A 15,726-nucleotide genomic window follows, 5' to 3' on the forward strand; every position below is an offset into this window, starting at 1 on the left:
CGCTATTTCGAATGCAAAAACCTCTGACTGCAAATTTGGATTTTTTGGGGTCAAAGTTTTTGGATATTCACCATTCCTTTCCTGGTAGTAGAAATATTTGCTGTTATGACTTTTTTTTCCCTTTTTGTCTTCTCTTTTTTTTTTTTGGAAGTTCCAGTTTTGTCTCTAATAATAGTAGCCAAAAAAGAACTTTACCATCCTATCCTAAAATATAAAGGCGAAAAAACACAAAATTATCTTTACTTAGTCAATATCATATTGAATATTACTACGTTTTCATAAACCCTAATTTAGTCTACCTATTTTATTGTGCAGTGTATTTCACGTTAATTAATAAAATTATATATAAAAAAATAATAATTGATATTAAAATAAATATTATATCTATTTAAATAATAAAAACTTCATATGTGAAAGTTAAAATGTTATTTTAAGACATGTGAATCTCTTTTTTATATATATTTATAATTTCTTTATTTATCTATTTATCATAATTTTAAGTAATATTTATGTAAGATAAAAATATTGATTTTAAAGTCTTAAATGTTAGGACTTTTAATATATTTCAAATAAAAGAAGATTTAGGAAGTAAAATCTTAATCAATTTCAATGTATTAAATATTAGGAATTCTTATCTATTACAAAATTTAATAGTTATAACTTTAATCAATTTCAAAATCCTATTAATATTAGAATATATTTAATAGCTAGTTTAGTGTATGTGCATTGCACGTGTACGTAGAATTAGAAACTATAAATCGCGCACTTACTGAAATAACAGGTGAGATAAATATTATAAAAATAATTAAATAATAATTTGAAGAAATAGTAAATAAGAATTTTGTATATTGAAGACTTTTACGGTCTGTTTGGAAAGTCACCTAGTAATTGGATTTGGTGTAATTACTAGGGTAGTAATTATCAACCTAGTAATTACATAATCTAGTAATTATAATTTACCTATTTGTTTGCCAGAATGTAATTACAAGTGTACTGTTTGGTTGCACAAATTCAATCATAAGGTTATATTAAATTTAAAAATAAAAGTTAATCATTTAAAAGTTAAAATTTACATTAAACAAATAAGGACATTTATAAATAATATTATATTAAATATTAATTAATAAACATATGATCTTAACTAATATTATAAAAAATAATTTATTTATATTTTTTAAATTAATATATTTTAATTAATTTAATCAAAAAACTAAAAGTATAAGATTTTTCTGAACTGGTCGACCCAATCATGATATTGAAGGAGGGGACCTTTTCTCGAAAAAAAAATTCTTGCAACTACGAAAACCACAACACAAGCATCATGAAATGTATGTTTGACAAAAATGTTAATATTATAAATATAATGGCATAAAATTATTAAAATATTTGACAAAAAAATAATCTATCAGGTTTAACTAAAAAATAAACGGCTTGTAATATGAAATATCAAGTCAATACTACTAAAACAAATGAAATTCAAAATAACATAAATTCTAAATTCAAAACAAAAAATTTAACATAATACTCATTTATCAAATTTTAACACAACGTACATAAATATGATTTTAAAAAATAAAATACTAACAAAATTATGCAAATAAAAAATAATAATAATAAAATAAATAATATGAAAAACTACATAAAATAATATGAAAAAGTAAAGGTTGAAAATGAGAATGAAATGAAATATAAAAAATAAAAAATATTTTTTTTTAGAAAATATTAGAATGATAAAAATATTTTTTTAAAATAATAGAAATAAAAAAATAAATAAAAATAAAAAAATAAAAATAAAAATAAAAGAAGAATTTTAAAAAATTTCATGTAATTACACAAATTTCATACCCTTTCTTGGGATTTGAAAAGTGTAATCTCTTCAATTACACTCAATTTTTCTTTTACCAAATAATTACTTGATCTATCAAACATGTCAAAGAGTGTAATTAAACCCAACTACACCAAATTTCAATTACATTATAACTTTCCAAACAGGCCCTTAGTATATTTCAAATAAGAATATTTAATAAGCTAGTTTAGTGTATTTGCATGGCACGTGTATGTAGAATTAGAAGCTATAAATCGCACACTTATTGAAATAACAGGTGAGATAAATATTACAAAATAATTAAATAAGAATTTAAAGAAAATAACATTTCTACTTTTAAAGAAATACAGATAAATTTGTTCCATAAACATAAGCTTTGACAAATAATATAATCCAAAAGCATAAAGGCAACAAACAAACTAAATGAAAAAACATCCAGCTACATATTATCAGTTTCACAAAATTGAAAACAAGAGTGCAAACATAAGCTAATTAAGATACTTCCAAAACATACACATTCCCCATATCTTAATTACATAATATTACAAACAGGCCGACCACGGAGCTTCTGAATCTCCCTACGGGAGCTATGAAGTTGATCTTTCAGCTTTCGATGCTCATCCTTTGATGCTTTCTGTGCTTTTTCCGCCTTTTGTTCAGCCACAAGCCTAGCAGCATGCTCCTTCTCTAATTGCTTCTCTAGTCTTTGTATGTTCACTTTTAGCTTCGATTCTACCTGTCAAAAACATAAACATTGTTCCATAAAATGGTACAACATGGACTGCCAGAATTTGTTTTAAGTTGAGGCATAGTTTTTGTTATTGTTAGGGGTCCATAGCCATGACGTATGTGTAATGCATCAACAATTATGATATGTACATCAACAAAATTCTAGTAATGCAAGCAAAGAGACTTTAACAATAATAATATGTATCACAGTTACCATTTCAGTTATTCGACTAATTTGCTCCTCATGGGATTTCTGCATTAGGTCCTTCAATTCATTTATGCCTTCCTCAGAATGTGCTGTTGAAGAATCAACCATTTCCTTCTGATAATGAAAATTTATGGCTCCTTAAATGAGATAGAATATGACAACAAAGTTCTAACCATTCAATTCTATAATGTCAAAATGGAATTCAACTAACTATTAACTGATAATTAAGGTCAAACCTTCAATTCCTTGAACAAATCATTCGTATATGGTTTTCCATCATTCTTTTCCACAACCAAATTCACTTGTTCAAGAAGCTCTTTTAGTTGATGTGCTTTCTTGAATGGGTCTTTCGTCCTATTGTCAAAAAGCAGTACCCTATTTTGACACATAGCAACCAATTCCTGTAATGACAATACAAATAATTTATCTGTGGAGCAATCTTCACGACCCAAAATACAAGCCTTTAGACATTTGTAAGATCTCTAGATGTAATCTTACCTGTAAAGGCTCGGGGCAGTCGGCACCCAAGTAAGCATCTAAAGTCACATTATGGTCTTCAAGATCATCTCCACCGGTGAATACCACAACCATGTAGTCACTAATTTTGTTGCCAAAGATATGTTGAAAACTCTCGATAGCTGCTTGATGTTCTCTTGAAAAGCGAGTTCTTACAGAAAGAACTAAGAGGACAGCATGGATGCCATCTCTAGCCATACTGATGCATTTAACAATTTCATTTCCAATAATTTTGGTATCATCTGAAAAATCAAACAACCCTACAATTCCAACAATCTTAATTACTATCAGTAACTCTTGTGATAACATGTCAAAATTACGAGATGCAGTGTCCAGAAAAACCATACTAAGCAAGGAGAATTTCCTCTGTATTTTGCACTTCCCATATCTTTAACATATTCTTTTTTTTGTGGCAAACTTGATGCACCACTCAATTTCGAATGAACTCACATTATTTGAGAGCACAAGTTACAAAGATTGACACTCTATGTACCGGTTATCAAATGCGGAGAAGTATCAAACTTTTTTCCATAAAAAATTGACTATAAGATAAAAGCTTTCCTTGAGTTGTAATAAATTAAACACAAACACACTGTAGTTGCATAAAAAGATTTGGTATATCTATGTACCAGGCGTGTCGATCACATCCAATATTTGGCCATTTGGCAATTGCGTTCTTTGGACCTCACAAGTAGCTGTAACTCCAGCAGATTGAGGCATTGACCTAAATACCTTTTCCCCAAGAATGCTATTGCCAGTCGAACTCTTTCCATCTCCAGTACGTCCTATTAGAACCACTGTCCGAGCTTCATTGTTGCCAAATTCCCAACAATCATCACTTAAAATTGCACTTCCACCCATTTTATCTTATTGAATCAGATCATCAAATGTGAGATTTGATTGTACACTATCAAGTCATTCAAAAAAAGGATATCCATAGATCTCCTTTAAATGTGAAATTTATACAAGTTGTCTACTATAACATGTAAAGCAATAAAGTGATAGCTATTGTAATACCTATAGAAGGAAGCACACCTTGATAATGGATTCACAGCATGTAAGTATATATTAGGCTGCAACTTCAACTAGTACATATTAAGATGACAAAGTATATACTATGGAACTACCTAGAAGTACTAGTCTATGGTGTTAAAATAACATAGTAAATATTTATTACTATGCAGAGTACAGATGTTTCCACATTATATGATTTTGAAGGGATTTTTTTTTCATCAGATCATATTCTTGATCAGACCATGCATGTTAGACATATTTATTATTCAAGAAATGGAATACAATAGTAAGAATATAAAATAAGTACTATGAAGCAGTGAAATACCTTTACTCTTATAAAAAAGAACTCTGCAGTTGAAGCTTACAGAGAGACTGAAGAAGATACTTGGAGTGGAGTAGTTAAATAAATAAGCTTTTCTTGGTTAACGAGAGCAGCCTGCCCCCTGCCTTTTCATTTTCCGAAAAACGTCTCATTTCCACTTGAAAGTCGCACTTTAGGCCTCATGATGACTCTCTTTTAATATTTGAATTTTATTTTCGGCAACTACAAAACTTCTTAATTTCCCATTCCATTTTAATTGTTGTTTTAGCCTTTTTCACATTTTTTTAAAAAAATAATATAAAATATAGTTTATTCTTAATTCTTTTAAATATTGAGCATACTTATCTAATGTTAAAGATATACTAGTTAACTTTCAACAAGCCATTATGATAATTTCCGGGACACCAGTAGATATTGGCTCTGCGATAATCAACAACTCATAAGCACAGACCAAATGAAAATGCACATTCAGCCAGGGACATAGCTACTTTGACCCAAAAGTGGTCACTCGAATCCTTTTGTGGAAAAAATATATAGTACATATAGAAAACAATATTATATATTTAGGTCAAAAACAAATTTTTAGAGATGTATAGTGAAGCTTTGAACACCCTTAGTAAAATCATTAGGAAGCAAAGGGCATTAGGAAGAACAATCACAATTATATACTGCTCCAGTTATTCGTCTAAGCTGCTCCTCGTGGGACCTCTGCATTTGGTCCTTCAATACATTTATGTCTTCCTCAGAATATCCGGTTGAAGAATCAACCTTTACCTTCTGATAATGAAAATTTGTTGCTACTTCCTGTAAATGCAAATGGAGGATCTAATCCCACTTGACAAACAAAAGGGAATAATGTTTAAATAGAATCCAAACAATTAAAATAGTAATCAAATTCAAACCTTCAATTCATTGAACAAATTGTATGTACCATTCTTTTCCCCAACTGAATTAACTTGGAAAAGAAGGTCTTTCAATTGCTCAGCTTTCTTAATTGGGTCTTTAGTCCTATTGTCAAACTGAACTAGTCGATTTTGGCACATTGCAACGTCAATCCAAATAATTTATCTGTGTAACAATCTTCACAGTATTCATCATGAGAAATTTAAGCCAAATCATAGTAAAAGATATTTGAAAACCAATAAAGAAAATAATCTTGAACAGAAGAATGCTAAAAAGCATAGACATTAACAAGATCTCTACATGTATTTAATCTTACATTCAATGTTTCAGGGCAGACGGCGTCTAAGTAATCATTCAAAGTCATATCATGATCTCCCAGATCATCTCCACCGGTGAATACCACAATCATGTAGTCACTATTATTGTTACCAAAGAAATGTTGAAAACACTGGACGGATGCTTGTTGTTCTCTTGAAAAGCGACTTCTCACAGAAGAACTAAAAGAAAAGCATGGATGCCATATTTAACCAAATCGACGCAGTTAACGAGTTCTTTTCCAATAATTTCTTGATCAATGGAAATATCAAACCACACTGCAATTCCCACAACGTTATTAGCTCATTGGTAACTCCCATATCTTAACATATTCTTTTCTTTTGGAAAATTAAACTTGATGCACCACAATTTTAGAGCACAAAGCGTTATTAAATGTCATACAGGATAAAGCTTTCCGTGATGAGTTGTTATTATAACCATATATACAAAATCTTGCAGACACGTAAATGTGCTAATCAAGCACACATTGTCGTTACATACAAGAAATTGTTGTGCTAGACATACCAGGCGTATCAATTACATCTAGTACTGGTCCATTTGGCAATTGTGTTGTTTGAAGCTCACAGGTAGATGTAACACCAGCAGATTCTTCCGAGAATGCTATTCCCTGTAGAACTCTTACCATCTCCGCTACGTCCAATCATAACTAGTGTCCGAGCTTCATTCGGAGCAATTCCCCAACCATCACTTATTGCACTTCCACCCATCTTATAACTTGTTTAATCAAATTATCTAAAACAAAGGGAACATGTTAACAGCAAAATCTATGAGTCTAACTGATGCTGAAGAAATGCAGCATTAACAGAAATACAAGGGATAATACACAAGTAACCCAACAACTATAATCGAAATCGCTAGGACACACCTAAACTAAACTAAGGTCCTAATACCCCTGAATTATTTTAAAGTGTAATAAATACGCCCTTCAGTACTGAGGGGCACAGAGAGTTTGTTCACTCTCTTTGAGACAAGTGAGAGACGAAAAAGAAGTATAAAATCTGACTAATTTGGAAATATGTCCATTTTCATTATTAATTAATACACATAAGTAGTTAACATTAAAACTTAAGTTGATATCTTTTTAATTAAATTTCTTTTTTCATTATGAAATAGAGACTAATTTTATCATTTTTAGAAATATAAATATTTTTTTCACAACATACTTAAATTGTCGGTGATCTTTTTCTAGATATTTCATCAATTTGTATAATATCAGAAGAATTTTCTTTTTCTTTCTTTTTTACTCAGACACTTAACATGAAATTCAAAAAAAAATGGATATTAGAGATTTAGTTTAGGCAATATATGGTTAGCACAATCTAAATTAAATTATTTTTGAAATTTTATTTTTTAGATCTAACGAGATTTTTTAATTTTTTTTAGATCTAACGATTTAGTTGTCACGACCCGAGAGGGTACCCTAGGCGTGACCGGCACTCAGAAACCATCTCTGGCTTCCGAGAGAACCACTTGGTCTCATTACTCATTTGTTCATCAGCGAAAGACTTAAGAATACTATTGTGGGCTTGTCATCATCAATATCAAAAGGAAAAAAAATGATAATTCTTAGAAGAAGTAGTTTCTAAGGAAAACTACTCATATTACATCATCAAACTCTGTCTATGAAGCCTCTAATACTCTTAGATGGTGCCAATGACATGTCCATGGCTACCTCAAAAGAAACATCACACTTAACAATAATAAAAGGATAAGGAGTTCCTTCGAATAAAAGAAGGACTCACCAAATAGCTGAAAAGAAATGATCTTCAATGATGCGCCTGTTAAGGATCTCTAACACTTGTATCTGCATCATAAAACGATGCAGGTCGAATGACATCAGTACGTGGAATGTACGAGTATGTAAAATGGCAGGAAGGTAAGGACAGATATCAAGAAACTCCTCTCAAGAAAACTCATCTCAGAACTCAACATCATCTCAACATCAATATGTAATGCAAGTTTAAAATATAATAATAAAAATAATAGTAATAAGCAATGCTTACTTAGTTGGGAGTTTCTCTAACCGACAACCATCACTTATGAGCTAGCGATGATACAACGAAGCGATGTCTTTGCCACATCCATCCAATACCTTGCCAGGGTAAAGGACATCACCATCTTGGATCCACTCATCAAAGTCCTCTTTTTGGGACTTAAGAGGCATAGCCTCCATCCTACGCTGGCTACGTAGTTCTGGGGTTTGAGTCAATTAAACTCTTACCCAACTCGGTGCTCAATACTACTCCCAAAATATGTGCTCATATTAAACTCATCATCTAGTCTCATTGGACTTTAATTTAAATCATCAAACTCATCTCATTACCTCTTCATCAATTATTATACTTCGAAAACATCATTTACATCTCATCAAAACATCTTTCTCAAAACATCATTTACTCAAAAAAAATCATTTAAACTCAATTCTTTTTCTCTTTCAAAACTCAATAAAATACATATATAGTATTAATTCATATCACTCTTTTTATCAATAAAAATATTAAAAAGCCAACATCTTTACTCAAAATATGTATAAAAATATTCATGAACATCAAATCAATTAGGATTCATGGGAAAGTAGCCATGAACAATAATTTCAATAATATGAGAGATAACAATAATAATAATATTAATGCATAAATATATCAAACTCAATAGAAGAAGAATTATTTCATTTAGAATTCAAGATTTGGATAAAACTCAACTATAACTCAATTATAATAAATTTAAATATTGGGCGCATGGACGAACTCAATCCAATGCTATGAAAGCCTTACATACCTTAAATCGGAAGCTTTACTTCGAATTGGAACACTCTTGGACCCCTAGCCTTTTCTTCTCGCCGGTTTATTTTGTGTACTATCCGGAGTATAAGAATCACTAGAGTAGTATCTTTATACTACTAAAACTAAAACTATATTTGAGAAGGAGTAAAGAAGTATATAGAGAGAAGAGTTGCTTAAGAAAGCTTGGTGAATAAAATGAGGAAATAAGGTGGGTATTTATAGGTGTGGAGGAGGGACCTAACAATAAATAAACATAATCATAAAGGATGATCTTGAAAATTCAATGGAGAATTTTGATGTCATGGATGATGTCAAATGGTTCTAGATCTTTCTATGGTAGGTGAGATGAAATCTCTTTTAACGGAATATCTGTTTTCGAAGCTGCGTTTGAATAAGATAAATTCCTTATTAGGATTTGATGTCTTCATAAGAATTGTAGATATAGAAGTCTAGTTTCAGTTAGTTCAAGAATCATCCAATTTGGAGTATTCTACATCGAGATATGAATTTTATTCTACAAACACTCCATTCCGTCACAGCACTATGTCTTGCAAAGATCAATTTATTTGATCTACTTAAAATCCGAATCTTAAGATATGTTCTTCATGAAAGTTGTAGGTAATGATGTTGTGGTTATTCAGAAATTTGAATCACCTAATTTGGACCATCCTATGAAAAGTTATGTCCAAATTACTTTAGGCATGAGAGAACATAATCAAAATACTTTTAGAACATGATCAAAATACTTTAGAACATGATCAAAATACTTTAGAATATGATCAAAATACTTTAGAACATGATCAAAATCTTTAGGCATGAGAGAACATGATCAAAATACTTTTAGAACATGATCAAAATCTTTTAGAATATGATAAAAATACTTTAGTCATGAGAGAACATGATCAAAATACTTTTAGAATATGATCAAAATACTTTAGAACATGATCAAAATACTTTAGTCATGAGAGAACATAATATAATCAAAATACTTTAGTCATGAGAGAAATAATTATGATCAAAATACTTTTAGAATATGATCAAAATACTTTAGAACATGATCAAAATACTTTAGTAATGAGAGAACATAATATAATCAAAATACTTTAGTCATGAGAGAACATAATATAATCAAAATACTTTAGTCATGAGAGAAATAATTATGATCAAAATACTTTTAGAATATGATCAAAATACTTTAGAACATGATCAAAATACTTTAGTAATGAGAGAACATAATATAATCAAAATACTTTAGTCATGAGAGAAATAATTATGATCAAAATACTTTAGACATGAGAGATCATAATATAATCAAAATACTTTAGTCATTAGAGAATATAATTATGATCAAAATACTTTAGTAATGAGAGATCATAATATGATAAAAATATTTTTGGGCATGAGAGATCATAATATAATCAAAATACTTTAGTAATGAGAGAAATAATTATGATAAAAATACTTTAGGCATGAGAGATCATAATATAATCAAAATACTTTAAAACATTTTTATGTCTTCATATAAGGACCTTTCATTAATCAAAAAAAAATATTTAATGCATTTAAGAGCCAACATAAACTAACATAAGATAGGTGATTAAACTTCAAATATTTAATAATCTATGCAATTAGAATCATGATATGAAAATCCATAAAGGTTCATGCTTGAATTAAATAGTTTTTTTTTGATAATTTATTTGGACTTCATGAATGAAAGGATCCATGAATCAATAAAATTTTAAGGGGTGTTACATTAGTGATGTGGCATTGATGTGGAGGCGAGTGTAAAGCATTTCCCTTCATTTGAGTGATTATATAGGTTTTAGTGTGTGTTTATTACACTTTAAAATAATTAGGGAGGTAATAGGACCTTAGTTTAGTTTAGGTGTGTCCTAGTGATTACGGTTATAGTTGAAGAGGATACTTGTGTATTACCTTGAAATACGATAAAAGGAGCAAAATCAACCCAAAAAAAAGAAGAAGAAGAAAAAGAAGAATTATTTTCATTGTTAATCTATTAATTTAATGGATTACCATCATGCAAGTGAAATATAAACGAAACTAGTAAGCAGTGGCAGGGGTAGGAATTTTAACTGTTACGCCCCGAGAGGGTACCCTAGGTGTGGTCGGCACTCAGAAACTATCTCTAGCCTCCGAGAGAACCACGTGGTCTCATTACTCATTCGTTCATCAGCGGAAGACTTAAATGAAAGTAAGAATACTTATATGGGCTTGCCATCATCAACAACAAATTAAAGGAAAGAAATAATTCTTAGAAGAAGTAATTTCAAAGGAGGACTACTCAAACTACATCATCAAACTCTGTCTACGAAGCCTCTAACACTATCAGACGGTGTCAATGACATGTCCATGGCTATCTCAAAAGAAACATAATACTCAACAATAATAAAAGGATAAAGAGTTCCTCTGAATACAAGAAGGACTCATCAAATAGCTGAAAAGTAATGATCTTCAACGATGCACCTGTTGAGGATCTCTAACATCTGTATTTGCATCATAAAATAATGCAGATCGAATGACGTCAGTACATGGAATGTACGAGTATGTAAAATGGCAGGAAAGTAAGGACAGATATCAAGAAACTCCTCTCAGGAAGACTCAGCTCAGAATTCAACATCATCTCAACATCAATGTGTAATGCAAGTGTAAAAATAATAATAAGCAATGCTTACTCAGTTGGGAGTTTCTCTAACCGACAAACATCACTTATGAGCTAGTAATGATACAACAAAGCGATGTCGTTGCCACATCCATCCAATACCTTGCCAGGGTAAAATAGATCACCATCTTGGATCCAATCATCAAAGTCCTCTTTTGGGGATTTAAGAGGCATAGCCTCCATCCTACGTTAGCTACGTAGTTCTGGAGTTTGAGTCAATTAAACTCTTACACAACCCGGTGCTCAATACTACTCCCAAAATATGTGCTCATATTAATCTCATTGTCTAGTCTTATTGGACTTTTATTTAAAATATCAAATTCATCTCATTACATTTTCATCAATCATTACAAATCAAAACATCATTTACATCTCATCAAAATATCTTGCTCAAAACATCATTTAATCCAAAGAATCAAATTCATTTAAACTTAATTATTTTTCTCTTTCAAAACTCAATAAAATACATATATAGTATTAATTCAAATCACACTTTTTGTCAATGAATATTAAAATTCAACATCTTTATTAAAAACACGCGTAAAAATATTAATGAACATCAAATCAATTAGGGTTCATGGAAAAGTAGCCACGAACAATAATTTTAATAATATGAGAGATAAAAATAATAATAATCTCAATGCATAAATATATCTAACTCAATAGAAGAAGAATTAACTCATTTAAAATTCTAGAATTAGGGTAAAACTCAACTATAACTCAATTACGATGAATTTAAATATTGGACGCATGGACGAACTCAATCCAATGCTATGAATAGCCTTATATACCTGGAATCTGAAGCTGTACTCTGAGTTGAATAACTCAATGAACACTCTTGAACTCCTATCATTTTCTCCTCGCCGAAGTATTTTGTTTACTATCCGGAGTATAAGAATCACCAAAATAATATTTCTACACTACTAAAAACTAAAACTATATTTGAGAATGAGTAAAAAAGTGTATAGAGAGAAGAGTTGCTTGACAAAGGTTGATGAAATAAAATGAGGAAATAAGGTGGGTATTTATAGGTGTGGAGGAGAGACTTGACAATAAATAAAAATAAGTACAAAGGATGATCTTGAAAATTCAATGGAGGATTGTGATCTCGTGGATGATGTCAAATGGAGGACTATTGATGTCATGGGTGATGTCAAATAGATCTAGATCTTTTCATGGTTGGTGAGATTATTTTTTTTAATGGAATACTCTTTTTCAGAGCTGCGTTTAAACAAGATAACTTTCTCATTAGGATTTGGTGTCCATTTGAATTGTAACTCTAGAAGTCTGCTTTTATGTCGTGTAAGAATCAATCGCTTTAGAGCATCCTACAGTGAGATATGATTTTTCTTCTACAAATACTCTATTTCTTCACAACACCATATCTTGCAAAAATTAATTTATTTGACCTAGTTAGACTTTGAATCGTAAGATATGGTCTCTCAGAAGTTGTAGATAATGATGTTGGAGTTATTCAGAAATTTGAATCACCTAATTTGGACTATTCTATGAAAAGTTATGCCTAAAATACAAAAACAATATAATTTTCGTCAAGAATTGAAACATCACATACAACATTTTAGGGGGTGTTACATTAACAAGGTAACTCATTTTATGTTATATATAGATAAAAGAAAATTGACCTTATATAACAGTTTCGCTCTTCTAGCTCCGCCCCTACAGCACAAATAAGTAATAAGTTGCAACTTCAAGTATCGTCCCTCTAGCTCCGCCCCTACAACACTACTAAGTAATAGTGATAGCATCCACGTTGGCATACTTCCATTAAAATTTACGGACTTCAATGAAAAAACAAGAATATGTTTATCAAGAAAGAAGTGTCCAAATTCAAGCCCAAAAGGAAGAAGATTGGGTCATATGAAGCGGACGTTCAAAGTCAAAGTTTCTTAGTTTAAAAGTTTTTTATTTTGAAATTCCTATTTAAAAGTTTCCTAGTTATTACTTCCATAAAAGTAGGAATTGAATCTCATTCTATTTGGGATAGGTTTTCCCTATATATAGAGGTAGGTTTTATTATTTTGAAGACAACATGATGATTAATATTATTTGAGAGGTTTCTCTTCTTTACACCTTTGTGTGTGGTGACTATGGACTTATCTTATTTTTTAAGAGGTAAGATTAATTCTTAACTTGATATCTTTGGTTCTTATTCGTAAATTAAAGAAGGTGGTTAGTCTTATACTAATTGTTGTCTCCAATTTCTTTGAAATAGGGGTCTAGATCACTTTTGATCTAAATTCTAGAATTGGCTCTATTAGTATCATAATTAGTTTTAATCTGTTAATTTTGAATACTAAGATCAATTAGACTTCTTAGCACATTTTTTGAATTTGGAGATTTTTTCTTCTTCAATTTCACATATCTTTCAATTTTTATTTTTAATCTATATAATTTCCCTTCCGCAACCCGATTCTTATCAAATAGGTTGCAACTCCAAGTACTATTCATAAATATAATTCAATTAAAAATTTATTGAGCAACATTTTCCTGTATATTTTAAACTTCTTAGCATGTATACAGACCATTTTTTTTATCTAGAATGTCATAGTTCTAAACCGATATATAACCTATAGTAATTGAGAGAATTGGTTTTTCGAAATTAAAGAAGGTGATTACATTTGTATACAGACCATTTTTTTTATCTAGAATGTCATAGTTCTAAACCTATATTTTTCTTCTATTCATTTTGTAAGTGACCAAGAGAAATCTTATTTCCTGTTAACTTTTGAACCTCTCTGGATCTGATCTAACCCTCATCTTTTGGATTTGTGCTAGAGATAGAAAAATCCTCGTGTCGCCATTATTGATTGTTGATTTTGGTATACTTGCTAAGTTCGGAAGAATTAGTTAAGAAATATAGTCTTTTCCTATCAACAATTAATTTAAAACTATAGAAAATGTTCATTTTTGTTCTATTTGTATCTATCATAATTTCCAACGAAGCCATTCTTTTTGCTTAGTTCTGCTGTTGTATCTTGTTACAGTATTTTTTTCGTTGGTGCAGTTACTAAAATGCCGACACTGTTTGCACAAAATCCTGGATACATCACTTGAGATGACAGTCAGGAACAGACCCACGTTGAGCGACACCCCTTCCTCGAAGATTTTCACTAAACATATATATTAATACTATGCATAAAGATATATATTTAATAAAATGACACTATTTAAGGCATGTTGGATCATTGGCTGATTTTCTTGGTTGGGGTTGGAGGTTCAAACCTCAATATAACTTACTTATATATAAATATCTACGCTGCTTCCTAAAAATTCTGCACACTGATGACAGTGTATACTGTGGGACATGAATAATAATACAAGTTGTGATATTGTTTGGGAATAAAAGAAACGGAAATAACGGTAAAAAAAAGATATAAAATAATTTTGATGCATTAAGAAGAAGTGAGAAAAAATATAATCTGAAGTTGAAGCTTTATAAAGAGATTGAGAGAGTGAAGAAGATTTATTCGGTGGACTGTGGAGTAATAAATAAACTTTTCTTATGAAAAGGCAATTGAACCCTTGCGTAATATTCTATTCCTCTCAATATGAAAGGGCAGCTTAGTCATTTTAAGAAGATGTCTTTCTGCATTCCTTCGGACACTTGAAAGCTGCAGTTGGGCCTTGTCACGACTCTTTCTTAATTTTTGAATTATATATTCTTTTATATAATACAAATCTTACTTAATAGGGTAACTAGGAATTTTCATTATTCAAAATAATTGAATTATTCAAAATTTAAAATGAATATTTAAAAAAAAAAAATATATTTGTCATTTCATTTATTGAAATTTTATATTTTCTAGGAGATAAATCGAACTACTTGCAAAGTTATATTTATGATTTTACAAAAGACAATAGTGGAAAGTATGGTTCAAATTATGTCCATGAATGTTTTTATTAATATGTGTGCATTGCCTCAAAAATTCAGTTAATATGAAATAGAGGGAGTATTATTTTTCCAGAAATAAATATGTAATTTTATTTAGGAAAAAAGCTCAAATATGCCCTCAAACTTTGAGAAAAGGTTCATATATGTCATCCGTTAAAAGTCTGGCTCATTTATGCCATTTTCATCTGAGAAAAGGCTCATTCATACCGTTATTTATAAACTAAAAATATTTTTCGTTTTGCAAAATTATTTTGTACATGTGGTCAATTATTATTCGGCCACGTCATTAACTAAATTATTATTTAAAATTGAAAAAGTTCAAATATGCCATTGAACTTTGAGAAAAAATTCATCTATGTCATCGGTTAATAGTTTGGCTCATCTATGCATTTCAGTTAACAAATAATGACATGGATGAATCTTTTCTCAAAAGAAAATAACATAAATAAATCAAGTTTTTAACAAATAGCATAACTGAGTCTTTTTTCAAAATTTAA

At 30.1% G+C, this 15,726-nt stretch overlaps 1 protein-coding gene and 1 pseudogene across 1 annotated transcript; both read right to left on the reverse strand.

Annotated features, from left to right (window-relative positions):
* Window positions 1–2,350: 2,350 nt before the first annotated feature.
* Window positions 2,351–4,139, reverse strand: LOC129901639 (immune-associated nucleotide-binding protein 9-like). Its single transcript, XM_055976888.1, has 5 exons — window positions 3,908–4,139; window positions 3,261–3,538; window positions 2,998–3,163; window positions 2,769–2,902; window positions 2,351–2,561 (listed from the first exon to the last, which is right to left on the reverse strand). Exons 1-5 carry the CDS (start codon window positions 4,137–4,139, stop codon window positions 2,358–2,360), a joined length of 1,014 nt encoding a protein of 337 aa, XP_055832863.1. The 3' UTR covers window positions 2,351–2,357.
* Window positions 4,140–5,256: 1,117 nt separating this feature from the next.
* LOC129900098 (immune-associated nucleotide-binding protein 9-like) lies at window positions 5,257–6,576 on the reverse strand (annotated as a pseudogene).
* Window positions 6,577–15,726: the final 9,150 nt, after the last annotated feature.

Source organism: Solanum dulcamara, chromosome 8, assembly GCF_947179165.1.
Source record: "Solanum dulcamara chromosome 8, daSolDulc1.2, whole genome shotgun sequence".
Classification (NCBI taxonomy): domain Eukaryota; kingdom Viridiplantae; phylum Streptophyta; class Magnoliopsida; order Solanales; family Solanaceae; genus Solanum; species Solanum dulcamara.

Bases quoted from the DNA above. Each gene is read 5' to 3' on its own strand.
- LOC129901639 (XM_055976888.1), bottom strand. From the start codon at position 4,139: ATGGGTGGAAGTGCAATTTTAAGTGATGATTGTTGGGAATTTGGCAAC. The intron at 3,539-3,907 runs GTACATAGATAT...TTGGAATTGTAG, and splicing joins GGATGTGATCGACACGCCTG to GGTTGTTTGATTTTTCAGAT. The intron at 2,903-2,997 runs TTTGACCTTAAT...TCTATCTCATTT, and splicing joins TTTGTTCAAGGAATTGAAGG to AAGGAGCCATAAATTTTCAT.